At 43.6% G+C, this 22356-nt stretch overlaps 2 protein-coding genes across 2 annotated transcripts in view; both read right to left on the bottom strand.

Annotated features, from left to right (window-relative positions):
- The window catches only part of LOC143008190 (brevican core protein-like), a 40045-nt gene that overhangs the window by 5405 nt on the left and 12284 nt on the right, over nucleotides 1-22356 (bottom strand). The window contains exons 5-6 of the mRNA XM_076159823.1: nucleotides 1171-1284; nucleotides 954-1067 (exon numbers count right to left, since the gene is read on the bottom strand). Coding sequence (XP_076015938.1) covers nucleotides 954-1067; nucleotides 1171-1284 — 228 coding nt within the window. The remainder of the gene's footprint in view (nucleotides 1-953; nucleotides 1068-1170; nucleotides 1285-22356) is intronic.
- Nucleotides 1364-20560, bottom strand: LOC143008120 (uncharacterized). The gene has a single exon (XM_076159729.1). It carries the CDS (start codon nucleotides 20558-20560, stop codon nucleotides 1364-1366), a length of 19197 nt encoding a protein of 6398 aa, XP_076015844.1.

Below are 22356 nucleotides of genomic sequence, written 5' to 3' on the forward strand. Positions count from 1 at the left end.
GGGCTGTTCTCCTTAAAGTTACAGTTTCTTCTTCTCCTGCCAAGACTTTCTTACGCAGCAGCTGTATCTGCATACACAACCAGGGTGTGATTCACTGATGAGTGACGACAGCAACATTTAGGGTGTAGACACCGGTCAAGAGAAAATAGCCAAGACAGTTGCTGCCTGGGGCTCAGCACCCAAGGGATGAAAGTAGGGTGCAACAGGGAAGGAAACCAATAAATTATGGATGTTGCAACCATTATATTTTACCCATCAGATGCTAAAGACAGATGATGAGTATTGAAATGTGTGTTTGTGTACCTTGACTTAGTTTTTGTGTAAATACAAGAACTGACTTGAACTTGACCTGACCTGACCTGCTAGTATTTCATTGTATTGACTTGATACATTGAAAAAGTATCGTTGTAAAGGAAACATTAAGGACGTGTCAGCTGTCTGTATGTCTGAAACTGGTAGAAACGGATCCAAGTATTATCGGACATGACAAACCTCCAGGCAACACTAAAAAGACTTAGAAATGTGGTTCTGATGATGAGATAAATATGGTGTTTATGAATCATCTGAGGACCGGGAGAGACCTGAGACGGATATGCTGCTGTACGGTGGGTGGTCAGTAGCTGCGCAATCAGAGCGAATTGTATTTCATTTATGTGTGACAATTTGTTCTGGTTTATTTCACATAACTCCAAGAAGTGATTACATTATGAGTGACTAAAAGCCTTCTCTTAAAATATGTGCTTTTTGAATAACACATGATCTTGCTCTTCTTTTTTGATGTATTGTGAAACACAATGCAACACCGAAAGCATTGTCAGTACAGTTAGCTGTGTCTAGAGTGTTTACATGGATGGTGGATACCAGTTAATTAACTGTGAAATGAGCTTGGATTATTCTGAAATTGAATACTCTATATAAGATGTGAGAGAAACCAATCATAATCACAAACTTACCTTCTTCACAAAATAGCCCGGAGTAGCTCGGGAGGCACACACATTTGAAAGAAGCCAGCCCATCGACACATGTACCGCCATTGCGGCAAGGGTTTGACTGGCATTCATCAGTGTCTGTGTATAAAAAAACATAATGAATATAGAAAACTAAATAAAAACATTTGAAACAACTTCAGGATAACAAAAAGACGCTAAGAATCCTGGACCCTGCTCCTACCTTTCTCACAGCGATCGCCACTGTACCCAGGAGCACAGCTACATGCATGGATGCTGCCACTCTTGTAGCACGACCCGCCATTCAGACAAATGTTTTCTCTACACGAGTAAATACCTGTGGTGAAAAATGGAAAAGAAACATCTAATGAAATTCAAATCCTTAACATCTTAATTCATTGGTATTCAAATGGAAGTCATTTGATCAACATACCTGGAATTTCAACAGTCTCGCCAACAACAGGGTGCCCCAAACCGAGTCCTGTTTCAACTGGGGTGGTTGTTTCCTCTCCTTTTATTGGCAGTTCTCCTTCAGTGAGTGTTGGGAATGTTACATCTGTGTCTACATCCTCTTCAGAGGAAGATGAAGGTGTTGTAGTTATTGATGCAAATGGCTGGCTTTGTGTCACCGTTGTCAACCCCATCTTTTCCCAAGCAGGTATTTCTGTGCTTGGTGTGACATCATCTCCATCAGCATCACGACCAATGCTAACAGATGCCACCTCTGAAGCTGTGGTGGCATTTACCTTGAATACAGTATCTATTTCGTGCGGCGACTGAGTGTATTCCTCAGTGCTGTCAATCCTTGTCTTCGTGGTTGTCATTGTTTTTCCAGAGTGACTCTCAGAACTGAGGGAGACTTTCTCAGTAATAGCACTCAGGACAGAGGGTGATGTTGTGGTGGCAGCTGACAGTTCAGGGATGATATCCTCAACCTTGTGACTGTCTTGCTTCGGTGTGGTCTCTGTGGCTCCCATTTCCTCTGAGTTGCTGCTGCTTTCCGAACTAGAAGGTGTTGTGGCGGCTTGTGCACTCTGCTCTGTCACCATTTCGGGCGATGACGTTGAAGTCTCTTTCATAAACTGCTTCTCAATATCATGTGAAATGGAAGCCACTGATGGGGTCTCAGTGCTAAAAAGTGAAGACACATTCAGGGATGTGCTGCTGCTGATTTCTGAACTAGAAGGGGCTGCACTCTTGGGCTCTGAGACAGAGGGCATGATGGTGATAGCTGCAGGCAATATTGGGGATTCAGTGGCCTTTTCGTATGAGCTGCTCTCAGTACTGCTTTCTAAGTCAACAGACTGACTCCCAGATGTCTGAGATATAGGAGAGTGTGTAGAAGTGGACTCTGATTCACGGATTATGTCTGGAGTTGATTCAACTAGGTATGTTGCTTCATAATCTGGGGTTTCTTCATCAATATTGTTGCCAAGATAGTCAATAGTTGTGGGCTCAGATGTGCCATATTCCACTGAAGTCGACATAACCACAGACATAGAGACAGCCGGGACAGTTGTTGTTTCTGCACTTTTCTGGCTTCTTTCATCAAACCCAGGACGATTTGTGACCTGTGATATATCCCCAGAGGAAAAATCAGCCGAACCCTCTTCTTCTGTTAAGTGTCTGGTTTCTGTTGGTGCAGAGATCTCCTCACTCTCAACTGATGTCTTTTCTGATGGAATTGGTGAAGAAGCTGGCTGAGTGGTTTGATCAGTCCAAATTGCATCACCCTCTTTCGCCAGGTAGCTGCTTGTTCCTGTGTCACCAATCACAGAGACTGGTTCCTCTGTGCTATAGAGGGAAGATGCAGTAACAGCAGACACTGCAATCTCAGCTGTATAATTTTCATTGGATGGCGTTGTCATCAGTGGTTTTTCTGTGCTAAACATGGAGGAAATTGTAGTTGTAGTCTCATTAATTTCTGAGGAAATGGTGTGGGTGAGCGTATCAGGATCGGGAGTCTCATAATTGAAACCATCTTCATCTGTGGCCGTGCTAAACACTGCATTTGATTCATCTGTGCCATAGGAGGAAGTGGCGGCTTGTGCACTCTGCTCTGTCACCATTTCGGGCGATGACGTTGAAGTCTCTTTCATAAACTGCTTCTCAATATCATGTGAAATGGAAGCCACTGATGGGGTCTCAGTGCTAAAAAGTGAAGACACATTCAGGGATGTGCTGCTGCTGATTTCTGAACTAGAAGGGGCTGCACTCTTGGGCTCTGAGACAGAGGGCATGATGGTGATAGCTGCAGGCAATATTGGGGATTCAGTGGCCTTTTCGTATGAGCTGCTCTCAGTACTGCTTTCTGAGTCAACAGACTGACTCCCAGATGTCTGAGATATAGGAGAGTGTGTAGAAGTGGACTCTGATTCACGGATTATGTCTGGAGTTGATTCAACTAGGTATGTTGCTTCATAATCTGGGGTTTCTTCATCAATATTGTTGCCAAGAGAGTCAATAGTTGTGGGCTCAGATGTGCCATATTCCACTGAAGTCGACATAACCACAGACATAGAGACAGCCGGGACAGTTGTTGTTTCTGCACTTTTCTGGCTTCTTTCATCAAACCCAGGACGAGTTGTGACCTGTGATATATCCCCAGAGGAAAAATCAGCCGAACCCTCTTCTTCTGTTAAGTGTCTGGTTTCTGTTGGTGCAGAGATCTCCTCACTCTCAACTGATGTCTTTTCTGATGGAATTGGTGAAGAAGCTGGCTGAGTGGTTTGATCAGTCCAAATTGCATCACCCTCTTTCACCAGATAGCTGCTTGTTCCTGTGTCACCAATCACAGAGACTGGTTCCTCAGTGCTATAGAGGGAAGATGCAGTAACAGCAGACACTGCAATCTCAGCTGTATAATTTTCATTGGATGGTGTTGTCATCAGTGGTTTTTCTGTGCTAAACATAGAAGAAATTGCAGTTGTAGTCTCATTAATTTCTGCACCTTGTGCAGTTTTATCATCAGTCAGAATAGTAGATTCAATCAATGTAGCCTCTGTGCCATTGTAATCTACTGTTTCGTCAATAGCAGGGAGTGTTATGGCAGCAGTACTTGTTGCATTAGAGAAGTCAATTTCTGCACTGCCTTTAGTATCAGCTTCTTCAATGGCTTCTGCTGTCAAATCAACTGTGGATGTAGCTAAAGTCCCTGGAATGACGGAAGAAGCATGAGGTTGGCTTGACTCCTCACTGGGCAACATTGGGCTGGTTGTGACGACTATAGTTTCCATAGAGGAGACGTCACTGCGGGGATGGTGAGTGAACGCGATCTCAGACCGGGCCTGTTGGAAGGAGTCCTCAGGAGGTGTTGCATCTGGCTCTGGTACAAAGGTTGTAACAAACTGAATCATTGCATCTGGCTGTGAGGTGGGATGTAGTGAAGGCGATGTGGTCACAGAAACGGAAACATTTGTGGAAATATCAGCATCCAAGGCTCCATCTGTTGAAGTTGGAATTTCAGATAAGGATACTTTATCTTCTTGTATCTTTGCCTCACTCGATGGAGTTTCATCCTCTTGGGTTGTGGTGGGTTTCTCAGCACTGGATGACAGGGATGGATGGGTGGGTACAGTCTTTTCACTTTCCGGTGTAACTGCCTTAGGAAAGGCTGTAGTGGTTATGGTCCCCACAGCATCTGAAATATCATCCCCGGAGCCCTCTACCGTTCCAACATCTAAGATACGAGCAATTGATGGTTTCTCTGTGCTGTATTCAATTACTGTGGATAGCATCTCGTCTGTTTTCATTGTGCTATACAACGAAGCATCTATCTCTGTCACAGGCTCTTTGGTGGAGATATAAGGAGACATATCAGCGCCATCAAGAGAGGGTGAAGTAGTTGGTTTCTTAGTGGTATAAAGACTGGACGCAGCACCTGATGTCACAGTTTCAGTCTGCCTCGTGACAAGTTCAGCTGAGGTAACTGAAAATGTTTTAGCTGACGGTTTACTAGGTGTTTGGTCACTTGAGCTGTCTATTTCAACATCTGACACGGATGGTTTCTCTGTGCTATACAGAGAGGGAGAAGCACTTGTTATGGACTCTACACCCTCTATTCTGACAGGTGAAGTAGTTGGAATATCGTCTGCTTTAACCGTTGTGATGTCTTCAGTAAACATACTACCATCAACTGAGATGTCCTCGTCCTTCTCATCAAAGCCAGATGCATCAGTTGGTTTTTCAGTGCTGAACAGTGAAGAGGCGGTGGATGTCACAGGTTTTCCAGATGCTACTGTTGCTATTCCGTTTGACATTGTTGTAACAGTGTGCCCTGACTTCTCGGTGCTAAACACTGGAGACACTGTACTTGTTTGTGGTAGCTCATCTTCTTTTATTGTGCTGAATGAAGACAAAACAGACTCGTCCTCATTTAATACCTCAGCAGTTTGGTTTCCTGAGCTAACTGTGGCAGGCACTGTCACCAGAGAAGCAGTAGTATTCTCACTATCCACAAAGGATACTGAACTTGTTTCTGTGGTAGGAAATATTTTGCTACCCAATGTGGAGGTTACCACTGCAAAGCCTTCTTCGGAGTCATAATCCCCTGATGAATCATCATCAGATATTTTACTAATTGTTTTCACCGGGCTGGATTCAGCTGGCACTGAAGTGTCAGTGAATGGTCGCATGGAGCTTAGTTTGGAAACAGATGAACCTGTGGGTATGTCTGTGGTTGACATGTTAATATATTTTACTTTTTCATCTATGCTGACAATATACTCTTCACTGGACACTGGAGTGTGCGTGCTTGTTTCCATTGATTCAGTTAAGGCTTCAGAAGGCATTGATGAAGAGGTGGCAATCTCTGTGATGTCCTCATCTGACGAGTCACCCTCCAGTGTAACAGTATACAGCCTGGTTGCATTAACGATTTCTTCAGAGCTTGACTTTCTGGACATAGCTGCAGCTGCGGTGGTCTCTGGCAATGATGTGACTGTCCCAACGCTAGAAACACCTTCCGCAAGAGATGAGGTTGAAGTGGACAAAGAATATTCAGAAGATGATGATTCTTCTGATAAATCTGATGGTGTATATAAAGTTACTGGTGTGGGAGTGAAGGAGGTGTTATCATCAGTACCAGAACCCTCTGGTTCTATTGTCAATTGAAACTTCTGTGTCATAGTAACTGCTGTAACACCCTCTGCCTCCTCTGTCTGGATAGTTGGAAAAAATGATGAAGAGGGGACCATGGAAACGGTATCTGCATCAATGATAGAATCATCTTTGGAAGAAAGTTCAGAAGTGGGGCTTTGTTCCCTCACACCGTCTGTACCTGTAGAGAATATTTCATCCTCATCTTTTGCATCCTCTGTGAATATGATTGTTGTGCTGGTTGATGCTTTAGACACATGCAGGACCATGGTCGGGGTTTGCTCAGTTAAGTCAGTCATTGCTTGGCTACTGCTGGGGGTTATGATCATCACTTGTTGGTCTGTAACCCCATGATATGTAATGGAAGGAATAGGAGTGGAGATTCCCTCTGGTGCATTTTCACCACTGGAGCTTACTGCGGTGACATCACTTGTATAGTTATCACTAGCAGAACCTACACTTGCATGGTGGGATATAGTTGTGTAGGAAGCATTTGTTGCATCTTCAGCTACAGTAATTTCATCTTTTAAAGTGCCAGGAATGGGAGACTCTGCCATTTTTGACGCAATTGTTGTTTTTATCTCTGAGACAATTTCCCCTTCTTGTAAGGCAGTTTGTTCATCAGAGCTTTGTGTGACTGAAACAAATGTTTCCATTTCCCCTGTCGCTTCTCCAAATGTGACGCTCTCTATTGTTGATGGTTCTGAGGTGAACATCGCTGAAGTCTCATTACCGGAACCTTCCACATCTATCAAAGTAACGGCTGGAGTTGCAGATGGAGAAATGCTACTTGAGTGAATAGTTGTGATTTTTGGTTTCTCAGTGCTGTAGAACAAAGAAGCAGTTATTGCAATAGATGCTCCACTTTCAGGTGTTGTAGATAATTCCAGTTTTTCTGTGCTGAACAGGGAAGACACGGAAGTTAAAATATCCTGCTTAGCAGGAGCTGACGTGCTTTCGTGGGACGCTGGTGTTAACAATGGTTCCTTTGTGCTGAACAGTGAAGACGCAGCCTCCTTAAGAATATCAGTTGCCTGGTCACCTGAACCATCATTTTCTGTAAATAGTGAGCTTGTTTCTGTCAAAGAAACAGTACTACTCAAGGTTGGTGCCACAGGCTTATCAGTTACTCCCATGGAGGTTGTAACCAATCCTACAGTGGGAGACTCTGTGTTATACAATACACTTGAGGCTGACAGAGAGAGGGTCTGAGTGACCATATCAAAGCTATGGTCAGTTAGGTTTCCCTGGATTGTTGGAGTGTGTTTTTGAGGAGGCATCACTGTTGATTTCTCTGTGCTGTAGAGAGAGGAAGCTGCAGGACCAGTAGTTTTTTGTGTTGCAAATGAAGCTGTTGTCATCATTGGTTTCTCTGTTGTGAATGTAGAAGACAAAGTGATTGCATCTTCAATATGTGGGGTTTTGTCATCTGAGCGCTCCTCAGTAAAATCAGCATCACTACTTGACAAGGTGGCTGCTATAGTTGTAGAGACCACAGAAGAGCTTGTAATTGACCTATCATGAAATTCAACACCTGAACTCTCTTCCTCAGGTACAGAGTCATCTGTGAAGGCACCACTGCCTTGTTCACCAAAGTAAGTCTCATTGCTTGTCACACGTGGAGATGCTGTTGAAAATAACTCCTTTGGGGGTTTTGTGCTTGACTGAGAAGGGGATGCAACACTAATGATTTCATGTGTTGTCCCCGTTTCATCTATTTCAGTTTCATCTGTGGCCAGAGTTTCCATTGTTATCGTTTCACCAGAGCCAGAGCCGGAGCCAGAGCCATCAGGGCTTGTCTCCGAGTCATCATCTTCAGATGAGTGACCAGAACTCTCCATATCAACGTAAGTAGAAGTTTCTTTTGTGGGTAACACGCTGACTTTGGGAATTGCCATCGGATCAGAAGTTGGAAGTATATAAGGAGGTGTTGTGGTGGTTGCTCTAATGAATATATTAGTTTGATTGGTCATACTCTCTTCCTCAACAAATGTGGATGTAATCAATGGTCGCAATGTAGTTGGTGCTAAGGCTGTGTCTCCAGCAGTGGGCTGCTCGGCTGCTGTTGGTGTTTCCAAAGGTGTTTCATCTCTCGATGTGGGTTTAATTCCACTTGATATTGTGACTGCACCTGGTGCCCTTGCCAACCCCACCACTGATGTACCATCTCCTGAGCTCTCTCTGTCATTAAAATCCCCACTTCCCATCATTGTTTGCTCTGTTGCACCAGTTTTCATTGTTTTACCAGTCACTGCTGGTGGTGTCATAGTACTTTGCATGGAGGACGTAGCTGTGACAGGAGAGGTATGAACGACCACGTCAGGTCTTTGGTCCCTTGACCCATCTTCATCTGTTGCGGTAAGACCAGAAGTTTCATCAGTCTCATCAGTGCTTGATGTGATTACGGGCGTTTCAGCTGGAAGAACTGTTGGCTTCTCAGTGCTAAATAAAGAGGAGACTGTGGAAGTTGGTTTCTCTGTACTAAAGAGTGAAGATACTTCAGTAACAGCTGCTTTTGAAGTATCGCTTGATTCCAATTCAACATGTGCTGTCATTGTTAGAGACTCTGTGCTGGGCATCACAGATGCTGTAGATGAGATGAATGAATCTCCAGAAGAATCAAAAGGCTGGTCTCCAGAACTCTCTAAATCTGATATTGTGAAGAGTGATGTTGTTCCTGGTTGGGTTGTTGTTCCACTTATAGAATAAATGGCTTTTCTTTGATTATCTTCATCTTCAGTGTCAGCAATTGTGGATGAAGTAACAGAGATCAAATGTGGAGACATTGTTGCTGAGTGTGTTACTGTCCCATCTGAGACTGTAGACACTGATGCTTCTCCTGATGGTGATGGCGTCACTATTTCTCCTGTGAGGTTAGTTGTCATTGTTTTAACAGTCACTGTTGTTGGTGTCTCTGTACTCTGCAGGGAAGATGTAGCTGAGATCAGGGAGGTCTGAGTGAACACGTCAGGGGTTTGTTCCCCTGAGTCACCCTCATCTGTTGGCGTGAACCCAGAGCTTTCCTCAGTCTTGTCAGTAATGAATGTGATTGAAGGTGTTTCTGTCTGAACTGTAAAAGCACTGTCTTGTTCTTCAATTGGCAACACTGTTGGCTTTTCAGTGCTAAATAAAGAGGATGCAGTTGAAGCTGCAGTCTCTCTGGAGGATGGATCAGTTGTTTGATCACCTGAACTCTCTTCACCTGTAACAATGCTTGTCGAACTTTCTTCTCCAGAACTCTCAGTATCTATGACAGTGTAAACTGGTGTTTCTGTCTGATCTGCGATAGCACTGTCTTGTTCCTGAAGTGGTAGAACTGTTGGCTTCTCAGTGCTAAATAAAGAGGAGACTGTGGAGGTTGGTTTCTCAGTACTAAACAGGGAAGACACTGCAGTTACAGCTGCTTTTGAAGTATCACTTGATTCCAATTCAGCTGGTGCTGTCACTGTTTGAGACTCTGTGCTGGGCATCACATATGCTGTAAATGAGATGACTGATTCTCCAGAGGAATACAAAGGCTGGTCTCCAGAACTCTCCAAATCTGATATTGTAAAGAGTGATGTTGTTTCTGGTTTGATTGTTGTTCCACTTAAAGAATGAATGGCTTTTCTTTGAATATCTTCATCCTCAGTGTCAGCAATTGTGAATGAAGTGAGCCCAGAGCTTTCCTCACTCTTGTTAGTAATGAATGTAATTGAAGGTGTTTCTGTCTGAACTGTTAAAGCACTGTCTTGTTCTTCAATTGGCAACACTGTTGGCTTTTCAGTGCTGAATAGAGAGGAGGCAGTTGGAGTTGCAGTCTCTCTGGTGGATGGATCAGTTGTTTGATCACCTGAACTGTGCTCATCTGATGTGTATGTTTCTGGTGACGCTGACGTGAGCCGGTCAGTGCTGTACAGGGAAGACACAGAGGTAAAAGAGCCCTTTGAAATGTCTGCTGTTGTAAGCTCTTCAGACTTTGTTGTTGCTGGTCTCTCTGTGCTCAACATGGATGTCACTCTGTCGGATGATAGGTGTCCTGAACTTTCCTCTAATGCAGTGAAACCAGAACTTCCCTCTTCCTCTATATCATCAATAGATTGTTTGCTTGTTGATTTTTCAGTAGTATGCAGTGAGGATACTGTCGTAAGTACAACATCTTTACTTGTTTTGGCAGAAGAAGTTGGAGCAGAAGTTGGTGACACTGATCGTGGTTTTTCTGTGCTATAAAGAGAAGAAGCTACAGTAACAGCAGTTTCCACAGTAAATGATGTTTTATGTGTCATAATGTTCTCTGTTGTTCTGTCAAACATTGCAGCTGGTGTTTCAGTGCTGAACATGGAAGAAACAGAACTCTGGTCAGTGGCAGCATCAGCAGAACCCTCTTCGTCAGTGAACAAACTTTTGTCTGTGGTAATAGCAGTGCTGGTAGGCCTTCGAGTTGTTATTCCAAAGGTGGGTAAGGATTCAACTAAGGTAAAATCTGTGCTGAAGCTGTAGTCCACTTCCTCATCTGGCTGTGCGGATGCTGTGCTTATAAAAGAAGACACAGTCACAGGGGAGGTCTGAGTCATTGAAGTCTGGTCCCCAGAGCCCTCCTCATTCGTTGTGATAACAGAAATGACTGTGGGTATAGCAGTACTGTGAATAGATGAAGTAACATCTGTCTGTAAACTTTGAAAAGTTGCGTGTTTATATGAAACTGTTGTTGACACTGGCCTCACAGTGCTGAATAGGGAAGATGTGGAATCGGCAGTAGTAAATTTATTGGACCTTTCATCTCCACTTGTAGGAGTAGACACACGTCCTGTTTCTGCAGTTCGTGACTGCTTTTCTCTGTCTGGTGATGGAGGTTCCTCAGTACTGTAAAGTGAAGAGGCTGCAGTAACACTAGAGTCTGTTCTTATTTCTTTACTTGAAAAGCCAGGGGTTAGATCAGTAAGAAAGCCTGACTCTATGTCATCAATGATTGGAACTGATGATTTGATGGTGGTTGAAGCCAAAGTGGCTGCTTCATGATAGCTGCCAATAATTACAGCTGAGTGGCTATCAGACCCTACAGTCTGTGCTGTAGTAGGGAGCAATGAATGGACAGATGAGTCTTCTGTTAACATTTCAGTTGTTTGTCCAAATGAACTGTCCTCCTTTGTTGAAGTGATTTCAGAACTGGTCTCAGATTCATCAATGATGGTTATAGCTGTTGGTTTGTCTGGGCTTAACGTCTTCTTAATGTGTTGTGTTTGAAAAGTCTGAGATTCTGCAACTGTGATATCTGTAACAGACAAAGGAGAACCTTCTGGCCCTCCAGATGTGCTAGTAGAAAGTTTTGGTTGGAATGTGGTACCAATCTCAGCGGACACCAAAGATGTCTTCTCAGTGACAAAAATGAAAGAAGTTGCTACAGTGACTGTTTCTTTAGAAGAATCCTCATCTTCATTCTTTGGCTTTTCAGTGCTAGATAAAGAAGAGGCAGTTGAAGATGCAGTCTCACTGGTGGACGGATCACTCATTCGATCGCCTGAGCTCTCTTCATCTGTAATGATGCTCGTCAAACTTTCATATCCGGTACTCTCAGTATCTGTGATAGTGTAAACTGGTGTTGTTTCTGGTTTTACTGTTGTTCGACCAGTAGAATGAATGGCTTTTCTTTGAATATCTTCATCCTCAGTGTCAGCAATTGTGGATGAAGTCACAGAGATCAAATGTGGAGACATTGTTGCTGAGTGTGTTACTGTCCCATCTGGGCTTGGATACAATGATGCTTCTCCTGATGGTGATGGCTTCACTGTTTCTCCTGTTGCATCAATTGTCATTGTTTTAACAGTCACTGTTGATGGTGTTTCTGTACTCTGCAGGGAAGATGTGGCTGAGATCAGAGAGGTCTGAGTGAACACATCAGGGGTTTGTTCCCCTGAGCCATCTTCATCTGTTGGAGTGAGCCCAGAGCTTTCCTCAGTCTTGTCAGTGATAAATGTGATTGAAGGTGTTTCTGTCTGAACTGTAAAAGCACTGTCTTGTTCATCAATTGGCAACACTGTTGGCTTTTCAGTGCTAAATTGAGAGGAGGAAGTTGGATCTGCAGTCTCTCTGGAGGATGGGTCAGTTGTTTGATCACCTGAACTCTCTTTATCTGTATCAATGCTTGTTGAACTTTCCTCTCCAGAACTCTCAGTATCTGTGATAGTGTACACTGGTGTTGTTTCTGGTTTGACTGTTGTTCCATCTGTAGAAGTAATGGATTCGCTGACAATATCTTCATCCTTAGTGTCAGAAATTGTGGAGGAAGTAACAGAGACCAAATGTGGAGACATGGTTGTTGAGTGTGCTACTGTCCCAATTGAAACAGGGGACACTGATGGTTCTCTTGATGGAATAACAGTTTGTTCTGTTGCATCACTCTCTGTTGGTTTACCAGTCACTGCTGTTGGTGTCTCTGTACTTTGCAGAGAAGATGTAGTTGTGATAGGGGAGGTCTGAGTGACCATGTCAGTTAGTTGCTCTCCTGAGCCATCTTCATCTGTTGAAGTAAGTCCAGAACTTTTATCAGTCTTGGCAGCAATTGAGGGTGTTTGTGTGTGATCTGTGACAGCACTGTCTTGTTCCTCAGCTGTCAGAACTGTTGGCTTTTCAGTGCTATATAAAGAGGAGACTGTGGAAGTTGGTTTCTCAGTACTAAACAGAGAAGACACTGCAGTTACAGCTGCTTTTGAAGTATCACTTGATTCCAATTCAGCTGGTGCTGTCACTGTTTGAGACTCTGTGCTGGGCATCACAGAAGCTGTAAATGAGATGAATGAATCTCCAGAAGAATCCAAGGGCTGGTCTCCAGAACTCTCTAAATCTGATATTGTGAAGAGTGATGTTGTTTCTGGCTGGGTTGTTGTTCCACTTATAGAATGAATGGCTTTTCTTTGAATCTCTTCATCATCAGTGTCAGCAATTGTGGATGAAGTCACAGAGATCAAATGTGGCGACATTGTTGCTGAGTGTGTTTCTGTCCCATCTGAAACTGGATACACTGATGCTTCTCCTGAAGGTGATGGCGTCACTGTTTCTCCAGTGGCATCAATTCTCATTGTTGTACCAGTCACTGTTGATGGCATATCTGTACTTGGCAGGGATGATGTGGCTGAGATCAGAGAGGTCTGAGTGAACACATCAGGGGTTTGTTCCCCTGAACCATCTTCATCTGTTGGAGTGAGCCCAGAGCTTTCCTCAGTCTTGTCAGTAATGAATGTGCTTGAAGGTGTTTCTGTCTGAACTGTAAAAGCACTGTCTTGTTCATCAATTGGCAACACGGTTGGCTTTTCAGTGCTAAATAGAGAGGAGGCAGTTGGAGCTGCAGTCTCTCTGGTAAATGGATCAGTTATTTGATCACCTGAACTCTCTTCATCTGTAACAATGCTTGTTGAACCCTCCTCTCCAGAACTCTCAGAATCTGTGATAGTGTACACTGGTGTTGTTTCTGGTTTGACTGTTGTTCCACCTGTAGAAGTAATGGATTTGCTGACAATATCTTTATCCTCAGTGTCAGGAATTGTGGAGGAAGTAACAGAGACCAAATGTGAAGACATGGTTGTTGAGTGTGCTACTGTCCCAATCGAAACAGGGGACACTGATGGTTCTCTTGATGGAATAACAGTTTGTTCTGTTGCATCACTTTCTGTTGATTTACCAGTCACTGCTGTTGGTGTCTCTGTACTTTGCAGAGAAGATGTAGTTGTGATAGGGGAGGTCTGAGTGACCATGTCAGTTAGTTGCTCTCCTGAGCCATCTTCATCTGTTGAAGTAAGTCCAGAACTTTCATCAGTCTTGGCAGCAATTGAGGGTGTTTTTGTGTGATCTGTGACAGCACTGTCTTGTTCCTCAGCTGTTAGAACTGTTGGCTTCTCAGTGCTATATAAAGAGGAGACTGTGGAAGTTGGTTTCTCAGTACTAAACAGGGAAGATACTGCAGTTACAGCTGCTTTTGAAGTATCACTTGATTCCAATTCAGCTGGTGCTGTCACTGTTAGAGACTCTGTGCTGGGCATCACAGATGCTGTAGATGAGATGAATGAATCTCCAGAGGAATCCAAAGGCTGGTCTCCAGAACTCTCTACATCTGATATTGTGAAGAGTGATGTTGTTTCTGGTTGAGTTGTTGTTCCACTTGTATAATGAATGGCTTTTCTTTGAATATCTTCATCCTCAGTGTCAGGATTTGTGGAGGAAGTAATGGAGACCAAATGTGGATATATGATTGTTGATTGTGTTACTGTCCCATCTGAAAGTGGAGACACTGATGGTTCTCTTGATGGCATAACAGTTTGTTCTTTTGCATCACTCTCCATTGGTTTACCAGTCACTGCTGTTGGTGTCTCTGTATTTTGCAGAGAAGATGTAGCTGTGATAGGGGAGGTCTGAGTGAACATGTCAGGGGTTTGTTCCCCTGAGCCATCTTTATCTGTTGGAGTGAGCCCAGAGCGTTCCTCAGTCTTGTCAGTAATGAATGTGTTTGAAGGTGTTTCTGTCTGACCTGTAAAAGCACGGTCTTGTTCTTCAATTGGCAACACTATTGGCTTTTCAGTGCTAAATAAAGAGAAGGAAGTTGGAGCTGCAGTCTCTCTGGTGGATGGATCAGTTGTTTGATCACCTGAACTCTCATCATCTGTATCAATGCTTGTCGAACTCTCCTCTCCAGAACTCTCAGTATCTGTGATAGTGTAAACTGGTTTTGTTTCTGGTTTGACTGTTGTTCCATCTGTAGAAGTAATGGATTTGCTGACAATATCTTCATCCTCAGTGTCAGAAATTGTGGATGAAGTAACAGAGACCAAATGTGGAGACATGGTTGATGAGTGTGTTACTGTCCCATCTGAAACTGGAGACACTGATGGTTCTCTTGATGGCATAACAGTTTGTTCTGTTGCATCACTCTCCATTGGTTTACCAGTCACTGCTGTTGGTGTCTCTGTACTTTGCAGTGAAGATGTAGCTGTGATAGGGGAGGTCTGAGTGACAATGTCAGTTAGTTGCTCTCCTGAGCCATCTTCATCCGTTAAAGTAAAACCAGAACTTTCATCAGTCTCTGCAGCGATTGAGGGTGTTTGTGTCTGATCTGTGACAGCACTGTCTTGTTCCCCAGCTGTTAGAACTGTTGGCTTCTCAGTGCTATATAAAGAGGAGACTGTGGAAGTTGGTTTCTCAGTACTAAACAAGGACGATACTGCAGTTACAGCTGCTTTTGAAGTATCACTTGATTCCAATTCAGCTGGTGTTGTCACTGTTAGAGACTCTGTGCTGGGCATCACAGTTGCTGTAGATGTGATGAATGAATCTCCAGAGGAATCCAAAGGCTGGTCTCCAGAACTCTCTACATCTGATATTGTGAAGAGTGATGTTGTTTCTGGTTGGGTTGTTGTTCCACTTATAGAATGAATGGCTTTTCTTTGAATATCTTCATCCTCAGTGTCAGAAATTGTGGATGAAGTAACAGAGACCAAATGTGGAGACATAGTTGTTGAGTGTGTTACTGTCCCATCTGAAACTGGAGATACTGATGGTTCTCTTGATGGCATAACAGTTTGTTCTGTTGCATCACTCTCCATTGGTTTACCAGTCACTGCTGTTGGTGTCTCTGTACTTTGCAGTGAAGATGAAGCTGTGATAGGGGAGGTCTGAGTGACAATGTCAGTTAGTTGCTCTCCTGAGCCATCTTCATCCGTTGAAGTAAAACCAGAACTTTCATCAGTCTCTGCAGCGATTGAGGGTGTTTGTGTCTGATCTGTGACAGCACTGTCTTGTGCCCCAGCTGTTAGAACTGTTGGCTTCTCAGTGCTATATAAAGAGGAGACTGTGGAAGTTGGTTTCTCAGTACTAAACAAGGACGATACTGCAGTTACAGCTGCTTTTGAAGTATCACTTGATTCCAATTCAGCTGGTGTTGTCACTGTTAGAGACTCTGTGCTGGGCATCACAGTTGCTGTAGATGAGATGAATGAATCTCCAGAGGAATCCAAAGGCTGGTCTCCAGAACTCTCCAAATCTGATATTGTGAAGAGTGATGTTGTTTCTGGTTGGGTTGTTGTTCCACTTATAGAATGAATGGCTTTTTTTTGAATATCTTCATCCTCAGTGTCAGGATTTGTGGAGGAAGTAACAGAGACCAAACGTGGAGACATGGTTGTTGAGTGTGTTACTGTCCCATCTGAAACTGGAGACACTGATGGTTCTCTTGATGGCATAACAGTTTGTTCTGCTTCATCACTCTCCATTGGTTTACCAGTCACTGCTGTTGGTGTCTCTGTACTTTGCAAAGAAGATGTAGGTGTGATAGGGGAGGCCTGAGTGAACTCATCAGGGGTTTGCTCCCCTGAGCCACCTTCATCTGTTGGAGTGAGCCCAGAGCTTTCCTCAGTCTTGTCAGTAATGAATGTGTTTGAAGGTGTTTCTGTCTGACCTGTAAAAGCACGGTCTTGTTCTTCAATTGGCAACACTGTTGGCTTTTCAGTGCTAAATAGAGAGAAGGAAGTTGGAGCTGCAGTCTCTCTGAAAGACTGATCAGTTGTTTGATCACCTGAACTCTCTTCATCTGTAACAATGCTTGTTGAACTCTCCTCTCCAGAACTCTCAGTATCTGTGATAGTGTACACTGGTGTTGTTTCTGGTTTGACTGTTGTTCCATCTGTAGAAGTAATGGATTCGCTGACAATATCTTCATCCTTAGTGTCAGAAATTGTGGAGGAAGTAACAGAGACCAAATGTGGAGACATGGTTGTTGAGTGTGTTACTGTCCCATCTGAAACTGGAGAAACTGATGGTTCTCTTGATGGAATAACAGTTTGTACTGTTGCATCACTCTTTGATGGTTTACCAGTCACTGCTGTTGGTGTCTCTGTACTTTGCAGAGAAGATGTAGCTGTGATAGGGGAGGTCTGAGTGACAATGTCAGTTAGTTGCTCTCCTGAGCCATCTTCATCCGTTGAAGGAAGTCCAGAACTTTCATCAGTCTCTGCAGTTATTGATGGTGTTTCTGTCTGATCGGTGACAGCACTGTCTTGTTCCCCAGATGTTAGAACTGTTGGCTTCTCAGTGCTATATAAAGAGGAGACTGTGGAAGTTGGTTTCTCAGTACTAAACAGGGAAGATACTGCAGTTACAGCTGCTTCTGAAGTATCACTTGATTCCAATTCAGCTGGTGCTGTCACTGTTAGAGACTCTGTGCTGGGCATCACAGTTGCTGTAGATGAGATGAATGATTCTCCAGAAGAATCCAAAGGCTGGTCTCCAGAACTCTCTACATCTGATATTGTGAAGAGTGATGTTGTTTCTGGTTTGATTGTTGTTCCACTTAAAGAATGAATGGCTTTTCGTTGAATATCTTCATCCTCAGTGTCAGGAATTGTGGAGGAAGTAACAGAGACCAAACGTGGAGACATGGTTGTTGAGTGTGTTACTGTCCCATCTGAAACTGGAGAAACTGATGGTTCTCTTGATGGCATAACAGTTTGTTCTGCTGCATCACTCTCCATTGGTTTACCAGTCACTGCTGTTGGTGTCTCTGTACTTTGCAGGGAAGATGTGGCTGAGATCAGGGAGGTCTGAGTGAACACATCAGGGGTTTGTTCCCCTGAGCCATCTTCATCTGTTGGAGTGAGCCCAGTGCTTTCCTCAGTCTTTTCAGTGATAAATGTGATTGAATGTGTTTCTGTCTGAACTGTAAAAGCACTGTCTTGTTCATCAATTGGCAACACGGTTGGCTTTTCAGTGCTAAATAAAGAGGATGCAGTTGGAACTGCAGTCTCTCTGGAGGATGGATCAGTTGTTTGATCACCTGAACTCTCTTCATCTGTAACAATGCTTGTCAAACTCTCCTCTCCAGAACTTCCAGTATCTGTAATCGTGTAAACTGGTGTTGTACCTGGTTTGACTGTTGTTCCACCTGTAGAAGTAATGGATTTGCTGAGAATATCTTCATCCTCAGTGTCAGCAATTGTGGAGGAAGTCACAGGGATCAAATGTGGAGACATTGTTGCTGAGTGTGTTTCTGTCCCATCTGAAACTGGATACACTGATGCTTTTTCTGATGGTGATGGCGTCACTGTTTCTCCTGTTGCATCGACTGTCATTGTTCTACCAGTCACTGTTGATGGTGTCTCTGTACTTTGCAGGGAAGCTTTAGCTGAGATCAGGGAGGTCTGAGTGAACACATCAGGGGTGTGTTCCCCTGAGCCATCTCCATCTGTTGGAGTGAGCCCAGAGCTTTCCTCAGTCTTGTCAGTGATAAATGTGATTGAAGGTGTTTCTGTCTGACCTGTAAAAGCACTGTCTTGTTCATCAATTGGCAACCCTGTTGGCTTTTCAGTGCTAAATAGAGAGGAGGAAGTTGGAGCTACAGTCTCTCTGGAGGATGGATCAGTTGCTCGATCACCTGAACTCTCTTCATCTGTATCAATGCTTGTTGAACTCTCCTCTCCAGAACTCTCAGTATCTGTGATAATGTAAACTGGTGTTGTTTCTGGTTTGACAGTTGTTCCACCTGTAGAATGAATGGGTTTGCTGAGGATATCTCCATCTTTAGTGTCAGGAATTGTGGCTGAAGTAACAGAGACCAAATGTGGAGACATAGTTGTTGAGTGTGTTACTGTCCCATCTGACACTTGAGACACTGATGGTTCTCTTGATGGCATAACAGTTCGTCCTGTTGCATCACTCTCCATTGGTTTACCAGTCACTGCTGTTGGTGTCTCTGTACTTTGCAGAGACGATGTAGCTGTGATAGGAGGTCTGGAGGTCTGAGTGACAATGTCAGTTAGTTGCTCTCCTGAGCCATTTTCATCTGTTGAAGGAAGTCCCGAACTTTCATCAGTCTCTGCAGTTATTGATGGTGTTTCTGTCTGATCTGTGACAGCACTGTCTTGTTCCCCAGATGTTAGAACTGTTGGCTTCTCAGTGCTATATAAAGAGGAGACTGTGGAAGTTGGTTTCTCAGTACTAAACAGTGAAGATACTGCAGTTACAGCTGCTTTTGAAGTATCACTTGATTGCAATTCAGCTGGTGTTGTCACTGTTAGAGACTCTATGCTGGGCATCACAGATGCTGTAGATGAGATGAATGAATCTCCAGAGGAATCCAAAGGCTGGTCTCCAGAACTCTCTCCATCTGATATTGTGAAGAGTGATGTTGTTTCTGGTTGAGTTGTTGTTCCACTTATAGAATGAATGGCTTTTTTTTGAATATCTTCATCCTCAGTGTCAGCAATTGAGGATGAAGTCACATAGATCAAATGTGGCGACGTGGTTGCTGAGATTGTAACTGTCCCAGCTGAGATTGGAGACACTGATGCTTCTCCTGATGGTGATGGCGTCACTGTTTTTCCCGATGAATCAATTGTCATTGTTTTAACAGTCACTTTTGATGGTGTCTCTGTACTTTGCAGGGAAGATGTAGCTGAGATCAGGGAGGTCTGAGTGAACACATCAGGGGTTTGTTCCCCTGAACCATTTTTATCTGTTTGAGTGAGCCCAGAGATTTCCTCAGTCTTGTCAGTAATGAATGTGATTGAAGGTGTTTCTGTCTGAACTGTAAAAGCACTGTCTTGTTCTTCAATTGGCAACACGGTTGGCTTTTCAGTGCTAAATAGAGAGGAGGCAGTTGGAGCTGCGGTCTCTCTGGAGGATGGATCGGTTGTTTGATCACCTGAACTCTCTTCATCTGTAACAATGCTTGCCGAGCTTTCATCTCCAGAACTCTCAGTATCTGTGATAGTGTAAACTGGTTTTGTTTCTGGTTTGACTGTTGTTCCACCTGTAGAAGAAATGGATTTGCTGAGAATATCTTTATCCTCGGTGTCAGAAATTGTGGATGAAGTAACAGAGACCAAATGTGGAGGCATGGTTGTTGAGTGTGTTACTGTCCCATCTGAAACTGGAGATCCTGATGGTTCTCTTGATGGCATAACAGTTTGTTCTGTTCTATCACTCTCCATTGGTTTACCAGTCACTGCTGTTGGTGTCTCTGTACTTAACAGAGAAGATGTAGTTGTGATAGGGGAGGTCTGAGTGAACATGTCAGGTTTTTGCTTTCCTGAGCCATCTTCATCTGTTATAGTAGGAGCAGAACTTTCATCAGTCTCTGCAGTGATTGAGGGTCTTTCTGTCTGATCTGTGACAGCACTGCCTTGTTCCTCAGCTGGTAGCACTGTTGGCTTCTCAGTGCTATATAAAGAGGAGACTGTGGAAGTTGGTTTCTCAGTACTAAACAGGGACGATACTGCAATTACAGCTGCTTTTGAAGTATCACTTGATTCCAATTCGACAGGTGCTGTCACTTTTTGAGACTCTGGGCTGGGCATCACAGATGCTGTAGAGGAGATGAATGAATCTCCAGAGGAATCCAAAGGCTGGTCTCCAGAACTCTCTACATCTGATATTGTGAAGAGTGATGTTGTTTCTGGTTTGATTGTTGTTCCACTTAAAGAATGATTGCTTTGAATATCCTCATCCTTAATGTCAGGAATTATGGATGAAGTCACAGAGATTAAATGTGGAGACATGGTTGCTGAGTGTGTTTCTGTCCCATCTGAGACTGGAGACCCTGATGCTTCCCCTGATGGTAATGGAATCACTGTACTTTTTGTTGCGTCAATTCTCTTTGTTTCACTAGTCCCAGCTGTTGGTGTTGGAGTGGATGTTTCCTCAGTTTGATGAGTAATAGAAGGGTTTGAAAACCGATCTGTGACACCAATGTCCTCAACAGGCAATGCTGTTGACTTCTCTGTTATAAACAATGATGATGTTGTGTCAATTACCGTGTCTGTACTTGGTATTATGGTCGTTTGTTGGCTTGACCTTTCTGTAGCTATTGCCACTGAGGTGCCAGATCCATCAACGACGGCATACGTGCTTGGTTGTATTGCATTTAAAGATTTCACAGTGTCATCAGTAAGTGTGCCCATTGTTACTGTAGAGATGATTAATTTGTCGGTGCTTGTTTGGTCAGTGCTCACATTGGAGCTACTTTCTGTGCCAGTAAAAACATTAGCTGTTGATTCTTTTGAGATTTCAGTCAGAATTGTTGGTTTCACAGTCCTGTGCAGTGAAGACAGTTCAGCATCTGTAGCTGTTTGACTTTCAGTGCTTACCTCTGGTGTAGAGGCTGGCAGTGATTTAGCATCCATGTCATCAATAATGGCCTTCACTACTTCTGAACTGGATGGTCTTGCTGTGTGTGGGGTAGTGACTTCATTTTCTTGTGTTCTAGAGCTCTCTGTGTTTGAACTTACAGTTGTTTTTAAAATTTCTTCCAAGTCTGTTTGTACTGTTGTTTGGCTCTTTGATGTTTCAGGTGATGTCTTATCACCAGAGCTCTCTTCATCAGTAGGTGTCAAAACAGCACTAATGTCAGAGGTAACTGACAGTCTTCCAGTGGTTGCAATTTCAGATTCTGTTTCTTGTGAAACTGGTGTTGATATCTCTGCACCAAAGGCAGAAGGAGTTGCAGTGATAGAGGCCATTGCAGAAGTTTGGTCATCAACAGTGCTCAGATGAAATGAACCTGAAACTGCAGGATCACTTACAGGGGTCAATGGAGCGGTTGGGGATTTTTCTGTCTTCTCAGTTACGCTTGCAGCTTCCATCACAGAAGCTGTGGTTGAGATAGACTCATCTGATTTGCCTGTGCTGATGATTGGGGATGTTGAGGTGGTCACTGATGAGGTCATTAACTTATCAAGACTTTGAGCAATTGATCTCTCCTCTGTAACAGCAGGGGTTATTTCTTCACTTGTTGTCACTTTTTCTTCAGTGGTTGCAGAAGGATTGGGTGTTGAGTACTGGCTGAAAAATTCAGTGAAAGAGGCCATTGTTGTCTTGATAATTTCAATAGCACTGTATAAGGGAGATGCTGTTGTCTCGTCTTGTTTTGTCTCATTCTGACTGGCAGTCGGTGAAGAAGCCTTTTCCAGCTCATCACTCATTGGAGAAAATGGTTTACCGGTGTCTGTTGTTTCTTCAGTTTGTGATGTTACTTCACTCACCAGTGTAGCTTGCTCCGTTGTATGTTCGGAGGTTAAAATTGAAGAGGGTGTCACAGCTGATTGTGAGGTTGTGCTCTTTACCTCACTGGTCACATTTTGTTTCGATGATTCAGGTGAGGTAGGTGATGCATATGATGACTGAGGGCTTTCTTTATCGATAGTTTTTATCATCTCAGTCTGGGCTGTCTCCTCAGGTGAGGTTGAGCTAGCAGATATTAAATGAGTCACTGTGCTGCTGGGAGATTCCTTCAGGGTTTGGGTCTCCCGGCCTCCCACCACATATTGAGTGGAGCCTTGTGAGTCACTCGTTGGTG

The sequence above is a fragment of the Genypterus blacodes genome, unplaced genomic scaffold (assembly GCF_046128005.1).
Source record: "Genypterus blacodes isolate CSIRO-AG114 ecotype Tasmania unplaced genomic scaffold, CSIRO-AGI_Gbla_v1 ptg000099l_1, whole genome shotgun sequence".
NCBI lineage: Eukaryota > Metazoa > Chordata > Actinopteri > Ophidiiformes > Ophidiidae > Genypterus > Genypterus blacodes.